This window comes from Oncorhynchus mykiss, chromosome 5 (genome assembly GCF_057628025.1).
Source record: "Oncorhynchus mykiss isolate SJ-2025 chromosome 5, ASM5762802v1, whole genome shotgun sequence".
Lineage (NCBI taxonomy): Eukaryota > Metazoa > Chordata > Actinopteri > Salmoniformes > Salmonidae > Oncorhynchus > Oncorhynchus mykiss.
Window position 1 is genome coordinate 55,083,598 of NC_143026.1, and position 21,951 is coordinate 55,105,548.

Sequence of the window (21,951 nt, forward strand, 5' to 3'; positions counted from 1 at the left end):
TCTATGCACAATACCCCATAATGACAAAGCAAAACTGTTTTTTAGAATGTTTTGCAAATGTATTAAAAATAAGAAACAACTTATTTACATAATTATTCAGACTTTTTGCTATGAGACACGAAGTTGAGCTCTGGTGCATCCTGTTTCCATTGGTCATCCTTGAGATGTTTCTACAACTTGGAGTCCACCTGTGGTAAATTCATTTGATTGTACATGATTTGGAAAGGCACACACCTGTCTATATAAAGTCCCGCAGTTGGCAGTGCATGTCAGAGCAAAACCAAGCCATGAGGTCAAAGGAATTGTCTGAGACAGGATTGTGTTGAGACAGATCTGGGGAAGGGTAGCAAAGCATTTCTGCAGCACTGAATATCCCCAAGAACACAGTGGCCTCCACCATTCTCAAATGGTGGAGGTCAGAGAGGTGACCAAGGACCTGATGGTCACTCTGACAGAGCTCCTGAGTTCCTCTGTGGAGATGGGAGAACCTTTCAGAAGGACAATCATCTCTGCGGCACTCCACCTTTCAGCCCTTTATGGTAGAGGGGCCAGACGGAATCCACTCCTCAGTGAAATGCACATGACAGCCTGCTTGAAGTTAGCCAAAAGTCACCTAAAGGACTCTCAGGCCATGAGAAACAAGATTCTCTGGTCTAATACATTTTTTTGGCTTGATTGCTAAGCATCACGTCTGGAGGAAACCTGGCACCATCCCTACTGTGAATCATGGTGGCGGTGGCAGCATCATGGTGTGGGGATGTTTCAGCCTCCTGGAACTGGGAGACTAGTCAGGATCGAGGGAAAGAAGAACGAAGCAAAGTACAGAGATCCTTGATGAAAACCTGCTCCAGAGCACTCAGACTGGAGCGAAGATTCACCTTCCAACAGGACAATGACCCTAAACACATAACCAAGACAAAGCAGGAGTGGCTTCGGGACAAGACTCGATGTCCTTGGGTTGCCCGGACTTGATCCCGATCAACCATCTCTGGAGAGACCTGAAAATAGCTGTGCAGCGACCCTCCCCATCCAACCCGACAGAGATTGAGGATCTGCAGAGAAGAATGGCACATCTGTATTTTGGGGAGTTTCTCCCAATCTTGTACTGTCATACCCAAGAACACTCGAGGTTTGTAATCGCTGCCAAAAGTGCTTCAACAAAGTACTGAGTAAAGTAAAAATATATATATATATGTTTATACATTTGCGGTCATTTTTAAAAACCTGTTTTTGCTTAGTCATTATAGGGTATTGTGTGTAGATTGATGAGGGGGGAAAAAACTTGTAATCCATTTTGGAATTAGGCAGTAACAAAATGTGGATAAAGTCAAGGGGTCAAAATATTTTCCAAATGCACTGTAAATGTCATAAGGAATTGTTTGTCTTGTCAGGACTCTCTGTTGTGATTATTTCAGATGATGGAAACAAATGTATTATTATTGGCGATGGATGGTTTTACTGTGGTCGTCAATAATGTCCTTTTTGTTCCAAATTTGCATTTTCCTCGCAATCACTATGTCTGTGACCATTCTGATTGGTATGACAGTAACGGTATGCGAATACTGTGGCATTGTCTCTGTAGCTGGCCATGGTGCTGTGTTGATACAAGGCCCGATCCTCTCCTCTGCCCCCCCCAGGTCGCCTGGGAGACGCTGCAGGAGGAGTTCGCCCGCTTTATGGCCGAGTATAAAGGGAAGGACCAGGACGACATCTTTGACAAGCTCAAGGAGGCGGTGAAGGACGAGAGCATCAAGAGGCACAAGTGGAACGAGAGGGCCATGGACAGCCTGGTACTTAAACATGGACACACACACACACACAGAGTAAAAAGACTGACATCGCAATACTCTTTACTCTTTCGCATATTCAACCACATACAGCAGGCAAACATTATTGTACGCCCAGGTTTCCTGTCTCCCCTTGTGCGTAATGTCCTTTCTGCTGTCTGTGTGGGTTGTCAGAGGGTGATCCAGCACAATGCTCTGGAGGACCGCTCCATCACAGACAAGCCCCAGTGGGACGCGGCCATCCAGTTCATGGAGGAGACCCTGCAGGCACGCCTCAAAGACAGTAGGTCACACACTCACCTTCACCGTGGCTTACTGCCTTTACGATCAACCTCTTTCCCTGCCTGTGTTGCTGATGTGTGTATGTCTCCCTCTCTCTGCACCTGTCTCTCTCTGTTAGGGTTGTCACGATACCAGAATCGCTGTACCACGTTACCAGATTTTCCGTGGCGAAAAAAGGAAACAGGATTTAGACTAAACTCTTATGGTCCTATTAAAAAGATACTTCATGTAAAATTGTGGGTGCTATAGCTCGCCAATTAAAACAAATGTGACTCTAGGTGACAACATAATGCTGTTTGTTTCTAACACCGGGACTGTTTTCCTCAAGATATGAAATCCGCTTCGTGTTTTGTTTTCTTAACACGATACTTCCGAGGGTCGCGCTACTGTATCGTGACAACCCTAATCTCCCTCCCTCCCTCTTTGCACCTGTCTGCTTCTACACTACCTCTCATACTATGATCTCACAACCTCTGTGTGTCTCTCCTAGCGGACTCTGTGATAAATGACATGGTGGGTCCTGACTGGAAGCAGCGCTGGATGAGCTGGAAGAACCGCTCGCCCGAGCAGCACACACGCAACGAGACCCGAAACGAGCTGGAGCGCCTGCTGAAGCTCCACGAGGACCACACGGCCTACCTGGCCAACGACGAGGTCACCACCGTCCGCAAGAACCTGGAGGGCCGAGGGGTGGAGGTGGACCCTGCCCTGGTGAGGGAGACCAACTCTGGTCACATTTTCTGGTCACAAGTCTTAGAAACTCCAGTGGAGGAATGCATGTAATAACTTTGCAATAAGTACGTATGCATTTATTGAGGAACTGGGCAGGTGGAAGTCGTATTGTGTTTTCAGATCACTGCTGATAGAGGAGATGAGTACTCAAAGACACAAGTATATCAATTCCCAATCTGTCCTTCATACCATCATGGCCACCTAATCATCCCCCGTTTACAATTGGCTCATTCGTCCTCCCCTGTAACTATTCCCCATGTCGTTGCTGTAAATGAGAATGTGTTCTGAGTCAACTTACCTGGTAAAATAAGGGTTAATTTTAAAATCAAATAGAATTTAGATGCGCGCACACACACAACCTATCCCACATCCCAAGACACCATGAAGCAGAGCCTGTCCCTCTCGCATTCTGGCCCTCTACTACTTCCTGTGTTCCAGATCAAGGACACGTGGCACCAACTGTACAGGCGTCACTTCCTGCAGAAGGCCCTGCAGCACTGTAACCTGTGTAGACGAGGCTTCTACTACTACCAGAGACACTTTGTCGACTCGGAGGTAAGTGACCTCGGCTCCAAGGCAAGCTGCCAGAGGTAGCTGTTCTCAACTAAGATTTCAGAGACACATTGAGGTGAATTCAACAAGGCTTTCGTTTCGGCGAACATGTTACCATAGTAACACTTTCAGTTGAAGGATTTGATTTGAATGAACGTTCCAAAATGTTACGGTGAAGGCACAAATAGCTCATTTTTTGTAAGGATTATTAATTCTTACTCGATATAATAGCCTACATCAGAAGGACGTTCATTTCCAATGGAATCTGCCGTTTGCCTTGCAGCGTTGCAGACGCTGTTCTGTGTGGTGCATATGTTGGATATATCCAACTGTATGTGTAGACTTGACAGAAGTGGAAGCACAAGGTGAATGTTGAACTGTTGTTGCACACGTGCTCAGTAAAAAATTGCATTACATAATGAGAAAAGTTTGACTGCAGAATTTATTACGCAGCATTGATGCATTGACGCTGCAGTTAGCACAAAATAAATGGAACGTGTCATTGTATGTTAGAAAAGGTTTGAGAACTATTTCCCTTGTTGAACGCACCTTTTGGACTGTAGTGCATTGTCCATCGAGCGACACTACCCTTTTCCCTGCCTGCAGTAAAAACCATGCGTGTCACTTCTACCCTATCTCATTTTCACAGTCTTGTTTCTCTTCTTCCATAGCTGGAGTGCAATGACGTAGTGCTGTTCTGGAGGATCCAGAGGATGCTGCTTATCACAGCCAACACGCTCAGACAGCAGCTAACCAACACAGAGGGTAGGCTGGGTCCGGGGTATAGGGCCGGGACCGGGGTATAGGGCCGGGACCGGGGTATAGGGCCGGGACCGGGGTATAGGGCTGGAAATTGGGATTTCAGCCGTTACAAAATGTGGAAATCAAACTGGAAACCAGTGGAACAGACTTCCTGTGTTCGTCGTTGCAGAGATTGCCATGCCAGCATAGGCTTCATGGCTAGCTTGATTATCATGAGTTAGCTAACGTTGGGCTAGGCAGAACTGGGTGGGGTCATCCAAGACTGAGCTACAATGAACTTGGGCTTAGCAGGGAAGAACCAACCGCCCATGGTCAATATTATTGTCATGTACCAACACACAAGCCCTCACTAGAGCATACAGGCAGGCAGCTGCATACCGGCCCCACCGGCCTGAAACTGAAGGCTTTATATCTCTGAACTGGTTCAAATGAGAGGGACGGTGAACAGTTCGTTGAGTCATAGAGTTTGAACGGAGAATGTCTGCCCTCAGTCTGACCCTCAGTCTGAGTGAGCTACGGTGTACTGGGGAGCTAGGTAGCAGACACAGAAGAATTATAGCCCATGTCCCAAATGGCACCCTGTTCCCTACATAGTGCCTTACTTTTGACCTAGTGCACAGTTGTTTACCAGTGCCCATAGTGAATACGATGCCATTTGGGATGCAGCTACTGCCATTAGCTGAGCTATATGGTGGAACCAGATGTGCTGTAAGCTAGGGCTGGGCGATATGGCCTAAAAGTCATGTCTAAAACTTTTATGGACTTCACAGTATATCACATTTAAAAAAAAAAATAATAATCTCGAAATAAGTTGATGGTACAATTAAAGGTCAAATCCACTGCACTTCAAACAGACAGCAATAATCTATTGAATTCAGAGCTCGTGAAATTATACTTTACGATAAATATACAGTGCATTCGGAAAGTATTCAGACCCCTTGACTCTTTCCACATTTTGTTAGGTTACAGCCTTATTCTAAAATTGATTAAATTGTTTTTTTCCCCCTCTCATCAATCTATACACAGTATAATGACAAAGCAAAAACAGGTTTGGATTTTTTGGGCAAATGATTACAAATAAACTATCACATTTCTGTAAGTATTCAGACCCTTTACTCAGTACTTTTTTGAGGCACCTTTGGCAGCGAATACGGTCTTGGGTCTTCTTGGGTATGACGCTACAAGGTTTCCTCCAGACGTGGCATTGGCTTGGCATTCAGGCCAAAGAGTTCAATCTTGGTTTCATCAGACCATATAATCTTGTTTCTCATGGTCTGAGAGTCCTTTAGGTGTCTTTTGGCCAACACCAAGTGGGACCAAGGCCCATCTCCCCTGATTGCTCAGTTTGGCCAGGTGGCCAGCTTTAGGAAGAGTCTTGGTGGTTCCAAACTTCTTCCATTTAAGAATGATGGAGGCCACTGTGTTCTTGGGGACCTTGAATGCGGCAGAAATGTTTTGGTACCCTTCCTAATACATTTGTTTCCATCATCTGACAATTCCTCTCGACCTCATGGCTTGGTTTTTGCTCTGACATGCACTGTTAACTGTGGGACTTTATATAGACAGGTGTGTGCCTTTCCAAATCATGTCCAATCAATTGATAGTACCACAGGTGGACTCCAGTCAAGTTGTAGAAACATCTCAAGGATGGTCAGTGGAAACCGGATGCACCTGAGCTCAATTTCGAGTCATAGCAAAGGGTCTGAAAACGTATGTAGATAATGTTTTTATTTTTTATACATTTGCAAAAATGTCGAAACCAGTTTTGGCCTTGTCATTCTGGTATATTGTGTGTAGATTGAGTCAAAAGGGGGTCTGAATACTTTCTGTGTGTACTGTATGCTTCACCAAACATAAGACCCACTAATAATGTAATAATATAATGGCTTTCAAGTCTATGAAAATGCCCTTTCTGGTACAGATTTAACCAGAACCATGCATAATACATTCACTAATAATGAATAACTTCTTGTTGCAAGTTAACACAGGTCTGAACAATCTCTCAAGCACAAGCCCACGTGCTAGTGAGTAGCCAGCTAATCTTTTTCTATATTTGAAGTTAAGCCAACTTGAATCTATTTTTCTAGCTAACGAGGCAGAACAGTTGAATTGTTATTCACACATACTGTCCATCTCCGACTGTTTGAACAGCCGGTCTACTTTGTTCAGATGTTGAAATCAAGTGGCCTACCTTATTTCGCAGGATGTTAAATGACTTGCCAATTTCTGATATAATTGTTCTTTATGAATAGTCTGTTTTTTATAAATGTGCAATAGACAGCTGGTGTAACAGTCTTAGGCTAAAATGCTGCTAGCACTAAGTGATACCGCGTGTGTGTGTGTATGTGTGTGTGTGTGTGAGAGAACAGAGAGGAAGAGGTGACGCGAGAGGTTTCACTCTGTCCAAAATAACCCCAGGGTGTTTGTATAGACTTATTCTGGACCTCAGCTTGTCGCTTGCCTTCCCGCCGTTGGAACAACGACTCCCATTGTTACGGCGGAGACATGAGCATCTCGTCATTACATAGATATCTGGTGTAAATGGGAAGGTGCACCCAGCGCAGACAGGAACGAAGGAGACGAGACCAAAAAGACAACATTTAGAACAACGCTCATAAAAACAATATATAGATTTGAATTAATCAAATTATTTTGATATATCACCCAGCCTTATTGTAAGCTCAACTGTCCTGTCCAAAGAGCACTTGCTCCATATTTCTAGGCATATATAGATATATATATATATATATCTATATATATATATATATCTCTATATATCTCTATATCTCTATATATATATATCTCTATATATATCTATATATATATATGTGTATATATATATATATATATCTATGTATATCTCTATATATATATATATATCTCTATGTATATCTCTATATATATATATGTGTATATATATATATATATATATATATATATATATATATATATATATATATATATATATATATAGATAGATATATAGATATATAGATAGATAGATAGATAGATAGATAGATAGATAGATAGATAGATAGATAGATAGATAGATAGATAGATAGATAGATAGATAGATAGATAGATATATATATATATATATATATATATATATATATATATATATATATATATATATATATATATATATATATATATATATATATATAGAGAGAGAGAGATATACATATATAGAGAGAGAGAGATATACATAGAGATATATCTATATCTATCCACCCCACTGCCTTCAGAACAGCCTCAAGTCGTCTGGCATGGACTCCACAAGGTGTCAAGCGTTCCACAGGGATGCTGGCTCATGTTGACTCCAAAGCTTCCCACAGTTGTCAAGTTGGCTGGATGTCCTTTGGGTGGTGGATGATTCTTGATACACACGGGAAAGTGTGAAAAACCCAGCAGCGTTGCCGTTCTTAACGCAAACCGGGGCTCCTGGCACCTACTACCATACCCCGTTCAAAGGCACTTGTCTTTTGCCCATTCACCCTCTGAATGGCACACACACACAATCCATCTCAATTGTATCAAGGCTTAAAAATCCTTATTTTAACCTGTCTCCTCCCCTTCATCTATACTGATTGAAGTGGATATAGCAAGTGACATCAATAGGAGATCACAGCTTTCACCTTGATTCACCTGGTCAATCTGTGTAATGGAGAGAGCAGGTGTTCTTAATGTTTTGTAGGCTCTGTCTAGGTCTATGTTTGCTGTGTCTTTGATGTCTGACATTTTGTGGTGTGTGTGTTCACACATTCAGTGCGGCGCCTGGAGAAGAACGTGAAAGAGGTGCTGGAGGACTTTGGTGAGGACAACGAGAGGAAGGTTCACCTCATCACCGGACGCAGAGTACAGCTGGCAGAGGACCTCAGTGAGTCACCTCACACACACATATTACACACACCAGCTACACACACACACACACACACACACACACACACACACACACACCAGCTACACACACACACTCACACACACTTCGGTTTAACCAGAATGGTACAGTCACATTTGTGGTCCCTCCTGTTTATGCCTTACTAACGAATAGATCACTTATATTATGGTACCTAGTGGAAGAACAAATATTGTTTTGAATATGATGGATTTGGCTGTGCGTTTCTCTTTCGCCGATTTGACGGCCGTGTGGTTTTGCATAGTACCAGACGCCACTAGATGGCAGTGGTGGAAAAGGAAAGGTGAAGTCTTCTCATTCACCATATGTCAGCACATTGGAAGAGCTTGACCATCCTCTGTATGTTACTGCTACGGATTGACCGCTAACAGTGGGATGTCTGCTTCGTGGCACTGACGTCTTAGACAACGCTCTGACCACTGCGTAGCTTAATTTGCTGTATACCCCCCCGCCACACGCATGTGCATTCTGGACACACACATTTTTACATGACCTTACACTTTAGGAACTTAGCAGACACACACGCTCTCTATTTCAAGATACGTGAATGCGCATATGGACTCACACTCACACTCACACACATACTCTCTCGCTCTCTCTTTCATCTCTCCTTGGGACTTGAGACTTTAATTGCTGCTCTCGGGAAAGGAGGTGGTAAGCAAAAGAGCGGGAAAGAGAGTGTCTGGCAGCAGCATTTAGGTAACAGTGTGCTGCCCGCCGCCTGTCATGTCGACTAGCCCAGCTCTGCTCTCTGGTAAGAAGCTCTGCTGATTAAACACAGCAATATGTGGAGCGGCCGAGTGGAGTGTCGACAAGCCCAGACGTGCACACACACACACACACACACACACACACACTGATAACAGAGGAAGCAAAGTGACAGTGCCTGAGTGTGCTTCTATAACTTTCAACATGGTCATAGTATCATTTTTCTATGGTAGTGCACTATATGACCCATTTGAATATACAGTACCAGTCAAAAGTTTGGACACGCCTACTCATTCAAGGGTTTTTCTTTATTTTTACTATTTTCTACATTGTAGAATAACTTTATTTTATTTTGTGTATATATATATATATATATATATATATATATATATTTGAGGTTCTTCAAAGTAGCCACCGTTTGCCTTGATGACAGCTTTGCACACTCTTAGCGTTCTCTCAACCAGCTTCAAGAAGAATGCTTTTCCAACAGTCTTGTAGGAGTTCCCACGGATGCTGAGCACTCCTTCACTCTGCAGTCCAACTCATCCCAAACCATCTCAATTGGGTTGAGGTCGGGGGATTGTGGAGGCCAGGTCATCTGATACAGCACTCCATCACTCTCCTTCTTGGTCAAATAGCCCTTACACAGCCTGGAGGTGTGTTTTGGGTCATTTTCCTGTTGAAAAATAAATGATAGTCCCACTAAGCGCAAACCAGATGGATGGTGTATCGCTGCAGATTCTGGTTAAGTGTGCCTTGTTAAAAGTTAATTTGTGGAATTCAAGGCACACTTAACCAGAATCTGCAGCGATGTTAATTGTGTTAACCTGTTAATTGAAATGCATTCCAGGTGACTATCTCTTGAAGCTGGTTGAGACCATGCCACGAATGTGCAATGCTATCAAGGCAAAGGGTGGCTACTTTGTAAAATCTCAAATATAAAATATATTTTGATTTCTTTAACACTTTTATTTGGTTACTACATGATTCCATATGTTTCATAGTTTTGATGTCTACACTTATTTTAAAAAATAGTAAAGAAATTCTGAAAATCCCTTGAATGAGTAGGGTGTCCACATTTTTGACTAATACTGTGTACATACAGTGCCTTTGGAAAGTATTCAGACCCCTAGACTTTTTCACATTTTGTTACGTTATACAGCTTTATTCTAAAATTGATTAAAAAAAAAAATATATATATATATATATATCACCAATCTACACGCAATACCCCATAATGACAAAGCAAAAACAAGTTTTTAGAAATTTTAGATCATTACTAAAAAAAATGAAATCATATTTACATAACTATTCAGACCCTTTACTCAGAACTTTGTTGAAGCACCTTTGGAAGCGATTACAGCCTCGAGTCTTCTTGGGTATGATGATACAAGCTTGGAACACCTGTATTTGGGGAGTTTCTCCCATTGTTCTCTGCAGTTCCTCTCAAGCTCTGTCAGGTTGGATGGGGAGCATTGCTGCACAGAAATTTTCAGGTCTCCAGAGATGTTCGATCGGTTTCAAGTTTCGGGCTCTGGTTGGGCAACTCAAGGACATTGAGGCTTGTCCGGAAGCCACTCCTGCGTTGTCTTGGCTGTGTGCTTAGGGTCGTTGTCCTTGTTGGAAGATGAACCTTCGCTCCAGTCTGAGGTCCTGAGCACTCTGGAGCAGCTTTTCATCAACGATTCTCTGTACTTTGCTTCGTTCCTCTTTCCCTCGATCCTGACTTGTCTCCCAGTCCCTGCCACTGAAAAACATCACCACAGTGTGATGCTGCCACCACCATGCTTCACCGTAGGGATGGTGCCAGGTTTCCTACTGATGTGACGCTTGGCATTCAGGCTAAAGAGTTCAATCATGGTTTCATCAGACCAGAGAATCTTGTTTCTTATGTTCTAGGAGTCCTTAGGTGCCTTTTGGCAAACTCCAAGCAGGCTGTCATGTGCATTTTATCGAGGAGTGGCTTCCGTCTGGCCACTCTACCGTAAAGGCCTGATTTGGTGGAGTGCTGCAGAGATTGTTGTCATTCTGGAAGGTTCTCCCATCTCCACAGAGGAACTCTGGAGCTCTTTAAGAGTGACCATCGAGTTCTTGGTCACCTCCCAGACCAAGGGCCTTCTCTCCCGATTGCTCAGTTTTGCCGGGCGGCCATCTCTAGGAAGAGTCTTGGTGGTTCCAAACTTCTTCCATTTAAGAATGATGGAGGCCACTGTGTTTTTGGGGACCTTCAATGCTGCGGACATTTTTTGGTGCCCTTCCCCAGTTCGGTGCCTTGACACAATCCTGTCTCGAAGCTCTACGGACAATTCCTTCGGCCTCATGGCTTGGTTTTTGCCCTGACATGTACTTTCAACTGTGGGACCTTATATAGACAGGTGTGTGCCTTTCCAAATGATGTCCAATCAATTTAATTTACTACAGGTGGACTCCAATCAAGTTGTAGAAACATCTCAAGGATGTTCAACGGAAACAAAAGGCACCTGAGCTCAATTTTGAGTCTCAAATCAAAGGTTGCGGCGTGTGTGAATTAAAAAACACGTCCTTGGGTGGGTGTGTGCGCGTTGGTGTGTGATATAGCTTAGCTTTCAATGTTTTATCTGTTTATGATTTCATACATATTCAGAGGTGTGTGTGTGTGTGTGTGTGTGTGTGTGTGTGTGTGTGTGTGTGTGTGTGTGTGTGTGTGTGTGTGTGTGTGTGTGTGTGTGTGTGTGTGTGTGTGTTTCGTGGTCAACACAATTACCTGTCTGTTAGCACTGTATGTGTTTTCTGTGCGTATTCACATGTACTTCTGTCTCGACTCGTGGTCAATACGATACCTACCCTTGAGGAGCAGGCATAGTCACAGTCGTGTGTCTCTTTCCGGTATGCCAGTGGGGCTGCAATGAGTCACTAGGCCTTGTTCCTGTCTGTTTGTGCCTGCTACCGTGGTAACGGGAGACCCTGGGAGAGAATTCATATGCTGTTGGCCGTGACACACACACACACACACACACACACACACACACGCTCTGACCCTCCCCCAGGAACTGACCGTTAGTCATACAGAGGACTATACCAATAAAGACAAGTCCAGGCCTGTTGACAGAGTGTGTGTTGGGGTTGTTGCTAACTTGTATTAAAGTGTGTGGGTGTTTACAGTAGCCTGTGTGTGTGTGTGTGTGTGTGTGGATCGTTGCTAACTGGCTCCGTGTTGGTCATTCTTTGTTGGTAGGCAGAGAGAGCGGCCCATAATAACAGGCTATTGTGCAGTGACAGACTGAGGCGTCCACACTACAGTAGCCTGCTTATTTAGTGAAGCCCTGCTAAGTGTATTAGTGGAGCAGCATGAGAGAGGCGTGCTGCCACCCTGCCAATGCCTTGTCCTCTCTGTTTCCAACACACACACGTGTGCTCACACATACACATACACACACCATTTACCATGACACACACATACACACACAGTTGAAAAAATGAGGGCACACACACAAACACACGCGCTAGCCTATTGTTAGTTCTTCCTCAGTTTAGTTTGTTAAAGGTGTGTGCATTTGACGGCGCTTTCCACTTGCAGCTATGATATGGTTGTTGCTGTGTCTGGCTCCTATCTGTGTTTGCCGGCTAGACTGGCATTCAGGTGTTGCCTTGAACACACATACACGCCTCTCTTTCGACTGTTTGACCCTTCTTCAACACACACACAACACACTCTCACAAACACCACCGTGTTTCACCTATAGCCCTGTGGCTGTTAAATCGTTGTCGCCACTACAAAATGTTTTTTTATTTTATTTTTTATAAATATTTCTGCTTTTTAAAGGGATATCTAGCTGCAAACTAGCATTAACACAATAACTGGAAGTCTATGTGAACAACTAGAACGCTAGGTGTTTCCATAGAGTTCCTTTCATTGTCCATAGCTAGCAATAGCTCATGAAACTGCCTTCAACTCCCTTCAAACTGCATAAAAAGACATTCAAATGGTATCTGGTAATTCATTTGACTGTTAAAAAAATAAATAATGAATCCCGCACTATCCCTTTAAGATAAGTGACAAGTTATACAAAGTATAAGTCAGCAGAAGTGACCACAACCCCCCCCCCCCCACCCACCCACTACTTTTGCCACTGCTGCTGAAAACAATCTTTGGGGAAGCACTGACACATGTTCTCACTCACTCACTCACACACCCTCACTCACTCACACACCCTCACTCACTCACACACCCTCACTCACTCACAGACCCTCACTCACTCACACACCCTCACTCACTCACACACCCTCACTCACTCACACACCCTCACTCACTCACACACCCTCACTCACTCACACACCCTCACTCACTCACACACCCTCACTCTCCCTCACTCACACCCTCACGGACGCACGTACGCGCGCACACACACACACACACACACATCAGTTGTTAGGTTGAGTTTAAAAGGGGCTGCCTTCACTTCCTATTATGGGGGTCATGTTCTCTCACCCAACCACCAGAAGGGAAACAGAGAGGAATAGAATAAACGAGAAGACGCTCCTCTCTTCGTCCCCTGCTTCTATCACAGAGGAGTTCCTAGACCTACGTAGGGAATAGGCTACCATTTGGGATGCAGACGTCCGACTCCTTCCCAGAGTGTTTGAGGAGGGAGGGTGGTGGGGCTGGGAACACAATGGTCACACCCCATGTTGGCGGAGACAGACGGGAGGTTACCTGCAAGCCAGACAACCCGCAGAGAGTTTCCCTGCCTGGGCTTGTCCTCCTCCTCCGACGTCCTCTTGTCACTCGGAGGCACCGAGGAGGAGTGATGCTTCAGGAGTCGAGGCTGATTTTCAGAATACTTTCACTTCATCAAAAGCTGTGCAGGAGGAGGATAGGGGTTCTGAATGGATGTAAGATACACTATCAAAGCGGGTATCGACCACACTACCTTGTGTAACAAGGCGTTGAGCCATGGTGCTCCTGAACTCCAAAACGTTCATTGGAACTTTACCGACGCTTCTGCACTCCAACCTTACGGTTTGCGGAGCACTTTTTTTTTTGAAGACCCGAGCTACGTTAGGTCAAATGGGTTCAATCCATTCATGTAAGGTTGTCGGTCTAGATGTAGTACGAGTTGAGGATCGTGCTGGTTAGCCGTCTGACAGTGTGGAGTTGGTTGTCTGTCTGTAATGTAGACCTAGATGTGTGCTAGAGGGGGCTGTGTCCCAACTGGCACTCTCTATTTCCTGTGGGCCCTGGTCAAAAGTAGTGCACCATATAGGGAATCGGGTGCCGTTTGGGACGTTGCCCTGGAGGTCTCCGAAGGGCAGTGGAGCCCATCACTCTAAATGACCAGATCGACTCTACTGGGCTCTTAGATAGGGCTCAGCGCACAGGCACAAGACTAAGTGCCGAAGTCCAACTTGGAAGTTTGGAGTTCTCTATAAAGTTAGGCTATTTTCTTTGCCATTTCTCCCCTTAATTAGGCTTGGGTGGTATACTGTGTCTACTGGGGTATTTTTAAATTCCGACGGTATGGTTTTTCAATACCTTTTTAAAAACGTATATTTTGAGGCACCCTAAAGCGTCTGTTTTTTTAAAAATTATTATTTAACTAGGCAAGTCAGTTAAGAACAAATACTTATTTACAATGACGGCCAAACCCGGACGACACTGAGCCAAATTATGCGCAGCCCATTGGGAATCCCACTTACGGCCGGGTTGCAATGCAGCCTGGATTCGAACCAGGGTGTCTGTAGTGACGCCTCTAGCACTGAGATGCAGTGCCTTAGACCGCTGCGCCACTCGGGAGCCCTATCTGAGATGTGCCAAATAAATGATCACCAGCTCAGGGCTCCAGCTATTCAGTTGGCTCGCTAACTTGCTAGCTTAGTGGCTAGATTGCAAGATCAAGTTTCTTGGTTACAGCTTCTTAAATATGTGTATTATGATATTTTATTTTTACATTTGGAAAAAAATGGCACCGCTTGTGTGCACTGCCGGTAATACCGTATACCGCGGTATGGTACAGGAACGGTATGACGGTGTGAACATCTGGATACCACTCTACCCTCCATCTAGTTCCAAACTACAGGCCCGCGAAGCCAAATGCAGGCCCCGGGCAAAATTAATTTGAGGCTCTCGTTCATCCAACAGTCTTAACAGTCACCTGAGGGTCGTCTTTAACCACGTATGATACAATGAGATCCAATACATTTTTCCTGGTAAATAGAAAATATCAAGCTAATGTATTTAATGGTGATATTAGACATGATACAAGTGGCCGTCTTGTGATGTTTGGCTGAACTCCGACGTGGGCCTCTCCTCTCGCACACCTGTGTGCTGTCTGGCCCCTCCCCCTGCAAGACTCGACAGGAGGAGATCCCACCAGTTTAGCTGTGTGTGTGTGTGTGTGAGAGAAACTGAACATGGTGTTGTTACACACTCGTCATCTGAAGGCTGGAGAGGATGTCCCCTCATAAAGATATTAGGCCAGGCCAGGGGTTATCTAATGGAGGGCAGGGAAACTTTATTTCAATGCTCTTGCTCAAAGCGACCTGAGCCTCACCTGGCAGCATGCTTTGAGGGGGGGTGGGGGGGGCACACTTCTCTTAACAAAGGCAGAAATGTGCTCCCTGGGGCAGTCTGGTGTTAAGAGCGATTTGCCCCTACTCGCAGCAGACAGGTAGAGCCCAGTGCCACTCAGGTTTCACACGGGGGAGGTGTGTGTGTAGGAGGCGGATCGTAGGAGTACTAACAGTGGTGCAGGGTGTGTGTAGGTGAAGCGACGTGTGTGTGTGTATATGTACGGGGGGGGGGGGGGGGGTGCGTTTGTGTGGGTGAGGGGGAGAGAAGAGGAGCGCACCACAGGCCAGAGCAGCTGCATGGCATGATGCCTCCTCTTCTTCTCCCTCCCTGGAAAGGAGCCCAGTGCTAATATGGAACTGCAGGCCCGTCAGGAGACGACTGACTGGATGTGGGCTGCTGCCTTAATTCCAGTAATACACAACTCAATTACAACAACCCAAGAATACACACTCTCCCTCTGTCTACGTGCCTCTCTTTAACCCTTGCTCTGTTTTCCATCTCTCTTTTTTTTTTCTCCTTCTCGCTATCTCTTTCCCTCTTCCCCATCTCTCTCTCTCGCCTTTATCGTTTTTGCCTTGTGACAGACTGACACTCCTTTGACTCCTCATGATGGGAGAACGTGCTGTGTGAACGCCGCCCGCTCTGGTCTCCCTCCTCTCTGAAAGCATAAGCCTTTGCTTTTCAGATGCCATGAAGTTGTGGCCCTGAAAGGGAAGTTGCGGGTGTTTATGCAGCTTGTCACATTGATGGAGAGCGCGTGTCTCACAGCACACAGGCAGGCGGAGTGCTCCTGTACACAGACACATGCCAGCGTGCGTGCACACACCACACACACCCACACACACACACCATACGCACTTCTCTTCACCTTCATCCCTTGGTCTTTTCTAGCTCTCCCCGCGAGCTTAGTACTGGTATTGTGTGTGTGTGTGTGTGTGTGTGTGTACAATAGCACTCTAGGTTGTCTGGACCTGCTCCGTGGAATGCCCTCACACACTCCTCCATCTCACATCTTCTCCCTCTATCCCTTTTATCTCCCCCCCCCTCCCTTCCCTCCTCTCCTTTGAGCTGCTCTTCCTCTGGAGTGATTAGCGAGGCTCAGTGAGAAGTGCTCCTCTGTTTCCTCCTGTGGTAGTGGAAGACCTATAGGAGTATTAGGTGTGTGTGTGTGCGCGCAAGGTTTTACTGTGTTTGCTCTGGGCGGCAGGTCACAGCAGAAATGCCCCGCCCCTGACCCACACATACACACACACACTATCTGTTTGCTCTCTCCTCTTAGAGGAAGCCTAAGCATCTGCCGTAGGACAAGATGGCACTTGTCTGTTGCGTGTGTATGGAGCGACGTAGCATGTCCATGAGTTTTATGTACTGTTGCCTGTACTAGGGTTCTGGATTCCTGAGGAGCAACATTTCATCACACTGTTGCGTTTTACATGGGAGGATGCTTGGGGCTATACGTTTGATTTGGAGCTCTTTTCTTTTTTTTTTTTTGTCCTTTGCAGATTTGCCAATCCTCAGTCCCTCAGCCATTTTACCAGAACAAGTGGCACTGTCTTATTTTTCGGATCTCGAATTGTCCCTTTAATCACTTAGGGGCCATTTGATGCTGCTCTTGCTCTCTCAAGGGCCCCGTTGTGTTTGAATGCATTGGCAAATGAATTGGCTGCCCCTTTAGGTTAAGCTTTTACTCTCCTCTAGATCTGTACATCAATTTGGTGGTTTGAAAAAAGCATTTTGTCGGCTTTCCCCTCATGTCCTCACATAGACAAATAGATGGTGAAAGAAGTGCTTTTATCATAAATGGACGTTAGAGGCTGTATTTTCAAAGCTGAGTATTTTTTTCTTTTTTCCTATATCCTCTGACTGTGCCCCAAATGGGAAGGCCTATGGGCCCTGGTCGAAGGTAGTGCACTACATAGGGAGTAGGGTGCCGTCTGGGATTCAGACTCTGGCATTAATTGTAGTGCTAGTTTAGAAGTTTTCTCGTAAAGAGGAAACATCAAAGATTGACTCTGGGCCAACTTGTCCATTTTCTCCGGGGCTGGGAGTAGACAAACACTACATTTAGAGTTGTCATAACGCCGCTTTAAAACATACTGCTCTGTCTATCCTTTCATCTGCAGCCAGCTCTCTTCCTGTCTTAGCTCTCTCACACACACCAAACTCCCGACCATGGATGGGCTCTTGCACGCACACGGTACGCACAAGCTCACACGCAACGCATGTGTACACATATTTGTGTTGTGTTTTTTTATTTTTTATTTTTATTTTACATAGAAGGAACAGGGAGCATGTCTGATGTTAAAAGCACATGTGGGTCTGCCCCCCCATCCCCTCCTCTCTGACAGAGGACTGTTTATACCCCTCCCTGACAGCCAGTGGAGGAAACAACTTCCGTCTTCCCAACAGCTGGATCAGAGGCCCTCCCTACACCCGGCCAGCCAGCCGCTCCCAGTCCCAATCACGACCTCCTAACCTCCTCCCTCATCCTTCTCTCCTTTTCCTCCCCCTGTCCCCTCCTTCCTCGCTGAGGCTGGGAGCCAGGGCGGGCTGTCCACGCTCCCTCCGACACATCCCTGGTGTTTTGGTGACCCCGCGCCCTTACCCCATCCCCCTATTCCCCTGCATCTGTTTCACAGGCCCCGCAGCAGCAGTCCCTGGATGGTTGTAAATCTCTCCTTGCTCTGCCTGAGTGTGGAGGATAAAGGGGCAGGGGACATTTTTGGAGACTGTCCACCCTATCAGAGACTCAGACAGAAAGAGACGGGGTAGGCTGTTGGACCTGCCTTTCCCAGGCCTTGTCTCAATGCTCATCTACCCTCCTCTCCTTGCCTCCTCCAAGACCACTAAAAGCAACAAATGAAAGCACTAATGTGTGTGAAAGAAGTACAAGGCAATGGAAGCTGTTTCAGGCCATTGGGGGACACGTTTACGCAACCTTACCTGTCACCTATCAGTGATCATCAAGAAAAGGTTACAAGGAACGGAAGCCTCTGAGGAGTGTAGAGACACGTCCCTGGTGCTCCTGACAGAGTGATCGGTGGGAAAAGAGGAAGTGGAGGAAGTCGTGATGTGGGACAGATGAGCGCCCAGTGAGGATTCCGACCGTCTCTTTCCCTCCCAGCAGGGCCCCAAGGGCCCCATTCCTGCAGATCCTCCTGTCACTCAAGACACAGTCTGTCTCCCAAATGTCCTATGTAGCGCACCACTTTTGACCATGGACCCATAGAGCTCCGGTCAAAAGTTGTGCTCTATATGGAGAATTAGAATGCCATTTGGGATGCATTGTCTGACAGCACCGTTACTGTTCACACACTTAGGCCCCTGTTAGTTGTCCACGGCTCGAATAAGAGGATGCGGTAATAGGAAAACCACACACTTCCTCCCTCGCATGGTAAAAATAGAGCCGTCTGTTTTAAGTCTTTTCTTTTAGTTTTTTAGTTTTTAGTTTTTTTTGAACAGATGAAATGGGGGATTTTCTCAATGTCTTCCCTGCACATGGGCTACCAGGGGTTAGATTTGGATTACGTTTACTGCTGAATGCTTTAAGTTGCCAGGTCTTCTCGTTTTTGTGTATTAGATTATTTTATCAGACTTCTTCCCATCGCCCACTGACAATAGCTAGATTTCCATCCTATTGGCGACAGATTTTCAATACGAGTTCTAAAACCTGCATCAAAACAATATGCCAGTTTTCCCGCCAGCGATGTTCCCATCAAACGGGCTTTTTGCACATCAAAGGCTTTGCGTAATGACACAGTGCACATAAAAAACACTTTTGCCATTTAAATGTACCACATAAAAAATACAGGTGAAATTTCCAGACGTATTTTCAACTCACACAAACTGTTGCGTTTTATGGACAATGTGCCCATTTTGGTCTTGGTACATGTGCTTTAGCCAACAGCTCGCAGATACGGTGCAGTTAGGCTAGCCAACATGATGAGATTATTATGGGTTAGAGTGAGATTTTTTTTTTATTTGTCAAATGGCAGCCTAGCATTGCACATCATGTCACCAGAATAAGACCCTCAATGTTTATTGGAAAGAAGCTTCAAGCTCGTCACCATGTCTTCTGTAGCCTAATAAATTGCAAGCTTTCCCGAGTCGTAGTGGGAGTTCCAAGTTTACTTCGAATTTATGGCTTCCTCCTACATTTCTTGCTTAATTCATTTTACAAAGCCGTCGACTTTTGTGAATACTTCCTGTTTCTATCAGGCCGGTTCTGACCCCCCCCCCCCCCCCCCCCCCCATGCGTCAGGTAATTCCTCTGCGTGAAATGGTTGGATGATATCCTGGTTATAGATAAAATAAACTTGATGTATGTTTTCAGAGATGGTGTTTTGATTGTGCTTGCAATGACACATTTCACTCTTGTGGTGGCGTTAAGGAATTCAATGTTTGTTTGCAGTTTTTGCTGTACTATGTGTCACTGGGACAGGTGTGTGTTCTCTCAGGACCAGCTGGAAAGCCGTATTTAGCGGAGGGAGTTGGAGTGGTGTGTGTGTTCTGATGGGTGTCGTCGGCCGTCTCTGTGGTTCGTTTGGGATCAGCGCTGTTCCTTCATGGTACTTACCTTCGCGGGACTGACTGACATGAGTCGGACCTCCCAGATTCGTCTGCGTGTGATAGAAGTCGTGGAGACGGAGAGACAGCTGGAGGGGGGGGGGCTCTTTCCAAGGTGTCGACCCTGATTATGGATGTGCTGTGTGCCACAGTCAGACTATGCCTTGGTATTGAACACATTACAGTTGATTCTGTTCAATGTGTCTGTCTGCCTGCTTATGTGCGCGTTCACACACGCCCGGGCGCTCGGCGGCGGGCAGTCCACACCTGTGGCTCTGAGGGATTATGGCAGTGATTTAACATAAACACTCTGTCACCCCGAGATTATCAGGCCGACATTACCCAGTAAGATTGATTATCCAGGCTACTTAGCTGCAGTACAGACCATCTGAGTGCAAAAGGTTGGCTTTAGAAGCCTGGGAACTCTGGCTCTCTGTGATTTTTACCATGATTTACAACCCTCCCAAAACAACTCACAAATTACATAGATATTTTCTGAATTTCCAGCTTGAGTGTCTTGCACAGTTTTTACAGTATAAAAGACTTGTCATTACTCTGCGCTGGTATGTGAAATACAGTCTCAATCGTGTCCAGGTAAAGTAAGATCAGTGATGTTATGATTTTGTTGGAAGAATTAAGAAATATGGGACGTGTATGGATTCCTTTTTCTCAAAACCCTCTCAAATTCATCGTCCTCTGTGTTTGATCACACTGCTGTTTTCCAACATTAAACCTGTTGAATCCAGTAGTGTGCCGCGAGCTAAGATAAATCCACTTAGGAAATGAAATCTCCAGATTTTGCTCGTTAACCAATTTTACAGTTTAGTTGTTGACATCTCGCCCTTTTATAAAAGCTGTGTCGATGTCTGTCAATAAAAACTGTACAAGAAACTACACAGCTCGTCTTCACCTGGCGTTTGTTTTCCCCGCTCTGCTACTTTGTTTAGTCTGGCCCCTCTGGTGACCCCGGGTTGAACCTGTTCAGGCTCCGGGCTCGACTCCTTGGTTCTGCTCTCCTCAAACATCTGGTTCCTAGATGAGCCCTCCAGAGCCAGCCCTGATTCATGGCTTTGCCACTGACGGGGCGCGTTTTGCCCGACGACATTCCGCTTTCTGCGTCCGCCTCCTGCAGCCCTTACGTTTTTATAGCGTGTTACAATACAGATTTAGAGACGAGTCAAGTGACATGGCGACGGCCCGCTCTTCTGCTTGTTGCATTAAGAGATCGGCTTTCAGTCAAGACAGGATTGCGCATGCAGACGTTCAAAGAGTCGGATCACCCCCCCCCCCCCCCCCCCCCCCCCCGACTGTAACCTTGCTTGTGACAAGAGAAGTTAACTCATTTCATTTTTTTGAATGATGACAGTTTGGGACGGAGCCTCCTGACCAAGCAGTGAACTCGGCCCTGTCTTGAGTTGGCTGATGCTGGACCGGAGCACCATGCAAAAACAACAGGGGCTGGTCTTGGCACCGAACGTTACCCACAGAAAGCCTTGCGCTGACACTTTCTCTAATACAGTCTCCCTTCTCTAACGTCTGCCTTTCTCCTTTCACATCAAACTCTAGAGAGGGGCATCCCCCATATTAAAGAGATTACGGTCTCTCTTCTCTCCATCTGTATGGAGCAGTTGTTCAGCCCGGACCACACTGTTTCACAGTCTAATTACAGGTCAATTAAAGGATTTTCCCTCAGTCCCTTCTCCTGCTCCGGCCACCGAAGGCTTACAGCCTTTACAGCTCAGCAGAGTGGGAGTGAAAGAGAGATAATTTCATGTGGAGATCAGCCGAGAGAGGGACCTGAAAGAGGGGATTGGGAAAGGCCCGGAGTCCCCTGAAAAGGGGCCTCTGGGATAGAGGCCAAAGGATTATTGGAATATTCATGACGAGATAAAGGGGAGGGCGGCTGAATAGCAGTGTCTCAGGGCTCATCTCTTAGGTAAACATGCGCCTATATAGATTATATTTTTTTATTCCTCTGAGGCAACATGCAAGGAACGGCGACTCTGTCCACTTCGTGTGTTGCATTTCCGTACGCCTCAAAAGGAAAGCCGCCTTGTTGTGGCCTTTTTCTTTCCCTTGTCGTCTTGTTGGAC

General features: G+C 45.7%; 1 protein-coding gene across 15 annotated transcripts in view; it reads left to right on the forward strand.

The window, feature by feature from the left end:
- Positions 1-21,951, forward strand: part of LOC110524027 (OPA1 mitochondrial dynamin like GTPase) — a 59,765-nt gene that overhangs the window by 32,272 nt on the left and 5,542 nt on the right. For all 15 annotated transcript variants that reach the window (XM_090235179.1, XM_090235180.1, XM_090235183.1 and 12 more), the window contains 6 exons: positions 1,638-1,790; positions 1,962-2,070; positions 2,560-2,780; positions 3,240-3,356; positions 4,025-4,118; positions 7,885-7,995. In XM_090235179.1, coding sequence (XP_090091305.1) covers positions 1,638-1,790; positions 1,962-2,070; positions 2,560-2,780; positions 3,240-3,356; positions 4,025-4,118; positions 7,885-7,995 — 805 coding nt within the window. The remainder of the gene's footprint in view (positions 1-1,637; positions 1,791-1,961; positions 2,071-2,559; positions 2,781-3,239; positions 3,357-4,024; positions 4,119-7,884; positions 7,996-21,951) is intronic.